We start from the raw sequence: 8,833 nt of genomic DNA on the forward strand, positions 1-8,833 counted from the left end.
TTTTTTTATTTTTCTTTTGTTTTTTCTCTTTAAGTAGTAAGAGTAAAAAAATATTAAATTTTATATAATATATTTTATTTATAAAGTTATTATTTTATATAAATATAAAAATATTTAATAAAAAGATAATAATATAATATGTTATATTATATTATTATGTTATATTATATTATATTATTATATTATATATAATATGTTATATTATATAGTTTAGTATATATTATATATATTAAATATATTTAGTAAAAGATTGTAAATCAATGAAAAATATTACATGTGTTGTAGAAATAATATATTAAAATTTGAAACAATGAGATATATAAAAATATTTTTTATTGTAATTTCTGTATGTAAAAATTTAATTGATTTATTTTAATCTAATGGAATTTTATTAAAAAGTCATTAATTTTTGAGTTTTTTTATAAATAGTTATTATAATTAATATCTTATTTTAAAAAAATAAAAATATTTTATTTTGTAGTTTTTATATTTTATCTAATGTTTGAATATTATTAATTTATTTTAAATTATAATTTCAGAATAGCAGAATGGCAGATATAGAAGATACTCACTTCGAAACTGGAGACTCTGGTGCTTCTGTAACATACCCAATGCAGTGTTCTGCTCTGCGTAAAAATGGGTTTGTTATGTTGAAATCTCGACCATGTAAAATCGTAGAGATGTCAACTTCTAAAACAGGAAAACATGGCCATGCCAAAGTACATCTTGTAGGCATTGATATTTTCACTTCAAAAAAGTATGAAGATATTTGTCCATCTACGCACAACATGGATGTACCATTTGTTAAACGAGAAGATTACCAGGTACTTAAAAACAGTTATATAAAATTAATTTATATTTGAATAATATTCCATAGAATATTTTATATATTATTTATATTTCATATTCTATTTCAGTAGAAATTTTTTGAAAAAATTTTTGAATTTTTTGAAATAATTATTTATAGAATTATTTCATTATTTTAAATAATATAGTATTATTTTTTTAATAATATGAAATTTTGTTCGTTTATTTTTATTTTTGATTATCTGTATATACATCAATTTTTTTAACATGTAATATAATTATTTTTACTTCATAGCTAGCAGATATATCTGACGATGGCTATTTATGCCTGATGGCTGATAATGGTGAACTCCGTGAAGACTTGAAGATTCCTGATGGTGAACTGGGTGCTCAATTACGTGCTGATCATGAGGCTGGTAAAGAACTTCTTGTGAGTATTTTTATTTTGTTAAATAAATAAATAATAGCTTTTTTTTTTTTTGAATGTTTTTTGAGATATAACTTAAATTATATTAAAATATTATCTGAATTAAATTAAATTATTTAATCTGAATTAAAATGTAATAAACTTAAAAACTCACTATAATATAATTAGTACAGTTCAAAAATAGTTATAGAAATCTATGCAAATTTATCATAGATATGATAAAAATTAAAAAAAACATTCATTAATAAAATATATATTTACTTTTTATATTTTTCCATTTTTTTATATTATGAAGTATATTATAAATTTCAGTATATTTTGTATATATATATATTGTATATAAAATATTTATTTTGTTTTTTAATTAAAGATTTTATTTTTTATAAAATTTTTAGATTTTTCGATTAAATTATAGATAATATTAAATTTATGTTAATTATAATTTTATTATTTATAATTTTTAATTATAAATTTTAATTTTTTAATTGATATCAAAAACAATTTATTATTCTTATTATTCATATTATTCATTATTAAAAGTTTTTAAAAGAAAAAGATTTTAAAATCTTCAATTTTTTTAAACAAATAAATTTAAATTTTCTTTAATAAAATATTTATTGCATATTATTACACAATTTTTAAATGATTAATCTGAAATTATATTATAAAAGAACTATATCCAATCAAATTATGAAATCATAGTAGAATTTATTAATTGTAAGGATCTTTTTTATTATTTTATAATAAAAATAATTTAAATATCTTATAATAAATTTTTTATAATAAAAATATTATTTTATTTATATTTAGAAATATTATCATTATTATAATTTCTTGTAATGAATATAAATTTATATTGATAAAAAAATGAAAAATAAAATATTAAATTTTTATTTTTTCAGTGCACTGTGCTGAAGGCATGTGGTGAAGAAGTCGTAATCGCCATTAAAACTAACACTGCCATCGATAAATAATTGTGTTCAGTCCAGACTCCACCATCACATTAAAGAAAAAACAAAACATTCAGTTAACATATTATTAAGAGAAACCTAAGATACAATACAAGATGATCAGTGGTTAATGTAAGAACTATTACCAACAACAAATAGAGAAAAAAGTGAGGATCACTTGAGAAAAGAATAAGAAGAGGAAAGAAATGACAAGGAAAGATAAAGAGCCAGACATACAATTTAAAAAACTGAAAGGAAGAGAAAAATGTGCGTTAGCATATATAGTTGAGTAATTAAAAAACAAGTGTGAAGGAGGAGGGGATTACAAATAATGAAATAAATATAAAAACAAAACAAAAAAAAAATAAAAAAATGAATAAAAAGAGAATAAACCAAGAAACAGTATCAGCTTAAACTTGAAAAATGGATGTTTTTGGCGGCTTAAAATATCGGAATTAAAAAGCAGTTTTGATAGTGAGAAATTTCGAAAAAGAACTATTTCATCTTGATTTGATTTAAAAAATTTCAACATGATTAGAATTCTATTTATATTGGAATTCCAATTATTTTTCAATAATATATAATTTTATTCAAAATATGATGAAGATTTCAATATTTTCAAAATTTTAATTATCTAAAAAATTTTTATTTCCTTACAATAATTTCTTTGCTCTATATATACTTCAATTGAAGCATCTTCAAGTTTGATTTTTTAAATTTTTTGTTATACTTAAATTTCAATTATATTCAAATATTCAAATTAGAATTCCAATTATATTAGAACTCTATTCTTAGTATATCCCATATTTATTAGAATTCTGTTTTTTTTTTTCAATTCAAGTTTGTCACTTTTTTTATTAAAATTATATGTTTTAGAAAATCCAATTTAATCTAGAATTATCTTGTTTCGGTTTTTTATATCATTATAATCTTTGTTAGAATTCTATGCCATTGACATATTGTTAAAAATATTCATGTCTGAAAATCCCTAGAAATTATTTTTTTAAAATCCTTATCTAGCAATAATCTTACAAATTTTCATTTTTTAAAATTAAATTTTCAATTCTTTGAATTTTAGGGAGATATATCAATAATCTTAATTTGATAAAAATCATTACTATAAGTATATATAAAAATATACTTTCTAAATTCATATAAAAAATTTAAATGTTTCTTATTTAAAATTTAAAATATAATTTTGCATTTTTAATTACAAGAAATTATATTTTAATTACAAAGAATATTCAAAATTGTAAAATTTAATTTTTTTGCATAGATCTAATGGATTTTTTTTAATTTCTTATAACTGTTAAGGGTTTTATTTAATTCATATTATAGTACCGTTTTGTATTTAACAGTTTTTAAATTTTGATATTTTCAAATTAGAATCAAACTTGATAAATATTAAACTCTTGAATTCTAACACAAAATTTTAGAATTCAATTTGAATTTCAAATTCCTTACATATAATTTAAGGATAGTTTCAAATTTGAATTTTAAAATTTTAAATTCCACTTAATTTTTGATTTCTGACTAGAAAATTTGAGTTATAATGTAACATTTAATGTTACATTGAATACTCGATTTCAAGATTATACCATCTATGAAAATGTAAGAAAATTTAAAAAATATAAACAATGAACGATAAAAAACAACTAAGCTACTATAATCTAAGCAAACTAATAATTTAAGATTAAGACGACCTAGATAAATGAATTAATCGATAAAAAAAAACTGAAATAAAACGAATCAATCGGCCTCACGGTCGTATTTCAACCATGAGAGACGGAAACCTTTTTTTTCTGCTTCTCGATATTTGGTTTAATTAATTATACACCATTGCTGGTCATTAATTTGAATTCTAACAATTTTTAAGATAAAGATAATTTTCAAGCACACAATAAATTTAAATTAGTAATTCTCTAAAACAACATGTGAAATAATATTTCGAGAATATTATTCTTAAAAATAATTTTAATATTAAAAATCTTATTTTTTAAATTATTAACTATATATATATAGTTGGTAAGTAGTTATTAGTATTTATGTATCAATAAATAAAATCTAAATGATTAATAAAAATTATTTCAAGTAATATGAGTATATGCTAATATCTTAAGATATAATTATCTTAGTTTAAAAATATTCTTGAAATATTATTCTTTGATTTTATTATGCATTAAATTAATGTGCAAAATGTTAAACTATAATACGATAAAATCTTAATGTAAGAATATATAGATATTTTTTAAAAAATAACCAGCATTGGCGTATATAGACAAACAAATACTATACATGAATACACATATACAAATACACACTGTGGTAAAGTACATGAAAATACACAAGTATATACGAAAGTACACAATTATGAAATTCGAAATAAAACACAAACATAAAATATAGAAAATAAATGAATACCAGGAGCATTTGTTTATACGATGGAAATCAATGAAAGATAAATGGATAAATAAATGAGAAAAAAGCCTTAGGTGCTTTTGTATCAACCTTCGACAATATTTTGTTCTCATAATGATATATTATGAAAACTCTAAATCTTAATGATTTTGCAATTTTTTTATCTTGTTAATTAACTTAATATTACACTCATTTAAGTTAATTAAAAATATCAAAATTTAATTGAAATTTTTATCATTTTCCTTCACAATTTCATATTTATATTGTTTAAAAATTTTACTTTTCAAAAGTTTACTTATTGTGTTAAAAATATTAGTACAAAAATTATCAGAAATAGTAATTATAAGAATACAAATTAAATTTAATAACATTAAATAAACAATTCTATGTAATGAAGAAAATATGTAACATTTTTGTTCGAGTTCAATTATCTATCAAAATCAATCAATTTTCATTTTATAAAATTGAAAATTAAAAAACTAAATTTTTTAATTTAAAATAATTTGAAACTTAATGAAATTAAGTACTTAGGCAGAAAATTATTGAATAACTTATTAGAAGTTTATTCGCAAATATTCTCTTTAATATTGCTACATTTTAAAACATTAATACTCTTATATTTTGTATTTTTATTAATAATTATTAATGATTTAGAAAACATTACGAGTGCCATTATACATATATATATTTGGCTTATATTTATATGAGCATATATAATATCACATACATACATATAAACACACATATACATGGAAATATATTAAAGATATGTAACACAGAAAATGTGTAGTAAATATGTAACTTTTTCTTAAAAATTTATTTGTTGTAAAAATAAGATACGTTCATACAAGTATAAAACATATTTTATATCTACATGCATTACAAGTTGTATATTAATATAGAAATGAATAATTTCTTAGAAAATGCGAAAAAAATATAAAGATTATGAAGATTTCGTACGTTTGCATCAAATTCAACTGAGTATATATAATGATAAATTTATAAAATTAATAAAATATAAAACTATGACAATATACAGAAACTTCATAACAATGCTTTATAAATTAACATTAAATATACGAATATATTCAAAATAATAATAAAGTAATATAAAAAAATTATTTAAAGAGATAATACTCAAACATCTAAATTTCTTTATAAAGATTTGAAAACAAAAATTTTAAGCATAAATATAACTTATGAATATTATTACAAATCGATTAGTTCAATGATTAAATATTAATTTAAAATGTTACATACCTTTAAATACATCTTATATATATAAAGCTTAGACACTCGTAATGTCTCTTAATATTTTATTCAAAATTTCGACATAATTAATAATTGATATTCAATTATTTATTCTTTAATTCTTCTTTAATTAATACTTCAGGAAAAATTCATCTTTACCGTTGCACCCTGCATATCACAGGAAATTGTCCTTTATGTCATAATAATTGCAACAATTCGAATTTTAATTTCATTATTATGATTTCTTTGTTTTTTCTTTTTTTTATTAACACTCTTCACAATTGAAAGAAAGCTGATCTTCTTCATAAGATCAATTATTTGCATTTCTCCTTTGCAAAGCTGCCGCGAGATCCTGCCTGAGAGCAGCTTGTTGTCTTTGATCAGCTAATGATTGAACAGATCTTAAACCATTTACAATATCTTTTGTTTTCCCGAAATAGATTTCGTTTAGCGTATTTCGGATTTTATTTTCCATATCTTCAACCATACGACCAATATTAGCAATATGCGGAGAATTTTCACTTATTTGAGCATCTTGTTCAACCTAAAGAAAATTTAATTGCATTTAGATAATAATTTAATCTTGAATTTTAATAATCACACAGACATGCGTGTGCATGCATACAGTATCCTATAAATATGGGAACATCCATTAACCGATTCCCGAGATAATTTCAAGCAATATTTTCTTTTATGTAAAAATTTTATGACTTTATTAATAAATTGTTAATAAAAAATATTAGCCAATTATAGAATGCATAGCCTAATCAAATTGCGATAGTAGCATTGGCTACATGCCGTCGATTGAATATGAACAAGTTTAAGTAACATATGTCGAAAAAAATGTATTAGAATAATACATTTTTTTATCAATAAAAAATTATATCAAATATTATATCATGAACAATGAATAAATTAGTTTATTATAATAAACTTAATAAATATTAGCTTATAATATTTTTTGTTAATAATTCATTAACAAAGTCATAACAAAAATTTTTTATAAAATGTTGCTTGAAATTACTTTAGAAATCTCTAATTAACGAATTCTATATTTTTGGAATATATTCATTGGATATTATATAAAATATTTTGCAACATATAATATTATTAAACAGGATATAACTATTTATTATAAAAAAAAAATAAAATAAAATTTTTTAAAAATTTCATTTTTGAGAAAATAGAAAATATATCTTAAAGTATACATAAGATTTCTTAAAATAAATAAAAAAATAAATTTAAAATAAATATTTTAAAATAAGGTTTTGTTTTGAAAATGTTTCAAATATTGCATACTTAATTTTTATTTACATAAATTAAATTCTAATAATGTTTAATTTCTTTTTGTTTATACTTATATTTGTAATATGATTTATATTTTAATTTATTTTTTAATATTTTTGATTTCTTATCAATACAAATAAATAAATTTTCCTCAAAGCAGGGCAGTTTCAATAATTTATTTTGTTTTACATATTTATTAAAAAAATTAAGGAAAATAGCATGTTTTAAGAATTCTTTTAGCTCAAAATTTAATGAAAATATTCAAACATTTTATATTAAGTTCTAATTGAAATTTATTTTTTTCTGTATGAATATTCTGCAATCTTAAATTTAAAGATACATATTAATTGGCCTTTACAATAAATCTTTTTAATCATATATTAATAATCATATATATATATCAAAATAAATAGTAAATAGATAAATAACTTATAAAATTATATATATTATTACTATTGTACATACTATTAAATCATGTATGTAAATTAAGTATAATTTTTTAGCATCTCATTAAATCCATTTAATTTGTAAAAAATATGAATTGTTTTGCATGGAATCCAAGAATCTAGTTATTTTATAAAATTTCTTATACAAATATATAAACATCATAATTTATATATTTATCACAAAATTATTTACTTCTTTAATAGAAAATAATATTCAGATATAATTTTATCAGATTATTTATCTGATAACATTAACATCTAACAAAACATCCTGTATAAATGTTAATTATAATTAATTATAAAAAATATTCACAAACCTGTCTAGTAAGACTTCCACCAAGATTCATTGTTCCAGATCCATGTTTATTAGTTTGTAACCAAAGCATTGCAGTAGAAGTTAATTTGTAATGTGCAATTCTTCCACTAGATTTTTCTTGAACTTCCACTACATGAATTGAATCCCAACAACCTTTAATTTTCTTTGAACCATCGCCTGCTTTTTTAATCAATATTACTGCTGCAAAACCATGATCTAAATCCCAGAGATAAACAGAAGAAACTCCACCTTCAAAATAGAGCTCTCTATATTGATCAAATGCGTGATTTGCATCTATCTCTAATTTTCTAAGTCTTTCAGAAGGCATTGAGCCATCTTCTAAAGGAGGATCATATGTATTACTCCAAGGAGATCTAGAAAATAATTTTATAATAAATACTATATTTACAATATTTTAAAATTAATAAGATATAATAAAATAAATATAATAAAGAAAAAATATAATAATATTGCTAAAAAACAAAGCATTTTTTTATAATTACCTATAAGAATCTCCATCTCTATTATAGTCACAAAGTAAATAATCTTTTCCAGATTCTTTATCTTTTGCAATTTTTAAAGGTTGATCAACAGAAGATAAAAGATCTTCACAAAGAGATGGCACTAGATCTATTAAATCACTTAAATTCTTTTCAATTTGCTGGGGTGGTAATCTTCTCATTAAATCTAATGCACAATCCATTTGCTGCTCCGTCTCCAAAATTAAAAATTAATTCAATTTAATTTTTATTTATTATTAATTAGAATATTATATTTTAATTATTTTTTATAATATCAGTTATATATTAAATCAAAATAATTTTATATATCCATAATAAAATTAATGAATCAGATCATAAAATGTAATTGATTTCATTTTTAAAATTTTAGAGTTTTAATTCGATATAAATAAAAAAGCGATAGATTATAA

General features: G+C 19.8%; 2 protein-coding genes across 5 annotated transcripts in view; one reads left to right on the top strand and one right to left on the bottom strand.

Annotated features, from left to right (window-relative positions):
• The window catches only part of LOC102680199 (eukaryotic translation initiation factor 5A), a 4,170-nt gene extending 1,494 nt beyond the window's left edge, over positions 1–2,676 (top strand). For both annotated transcript variants that reach the window (XM_006608568.2, XM_006608567.2), the window contains exons 2-4: positions 540–824; positions 1,103–1,237; positions 2,137–2,676. In XM_006608568.2, the coding sequence (XP_006608631.1) occupies positions 549–824; positions 1,103–1,237; positions 2,137–2,208 (483 nt within the window). In that variant the 5' untranslated portion in view covers positions 540–548 and the 3' untranslated portion in view covers positions 2,209–2,676. The remainder of the gene's footprint in view (positions 1–539; positions 825–1,102; positions 1,238–2,136) is intronic.
• Positions 2,677–5,978: 3,302 nt separating this feature from the next.
• The window catches only part of LOC102680730 (F-actin-capping protein subunit beta), a 21,018-nt gene continuing 18,163 nt past the window's right edge, over positions 5,979–8,833 (bottom strand). For all 3 annotated transcript variants that reach the window (XM_006608571.2, XM_031513357.1, XM_006608572.2), the window contains exons 2-4: positions 8,406–8,617; positions 7,904–8,276; positions 5,979–6,397 (exon numbers count right to left, since the gene is read on the bottom strand). In XM_006608571.2, the coding sequence (XP_006608634.1) occupies positions 6,164–6,397; positions 7,904–8,276; positions 8,406–8,617 (819 nt within the window). In that variant the 3' untranslated portion in view covers positions 5,979–6,163. The remainder of the gene's footprint in view (positions 6,398–7,903; positions 8,277–8,405; positions 8,618–8,833) is intronic.

This window comes from Apis dorsata, unplaced genomic scaffold (assembly GCF_000469605.1).
Source record: "Apis dorsata unplaced genomic scaffold, Apis dorsata 1.3 scaffold_40, whole genome shotgun sequence".
Classification (NCBI taxonomy): Eukaryota; Metazoa; Arthropoda; class Insecta; order Hymenoptera; family Apidae; genus Apis; species Apis dorsata.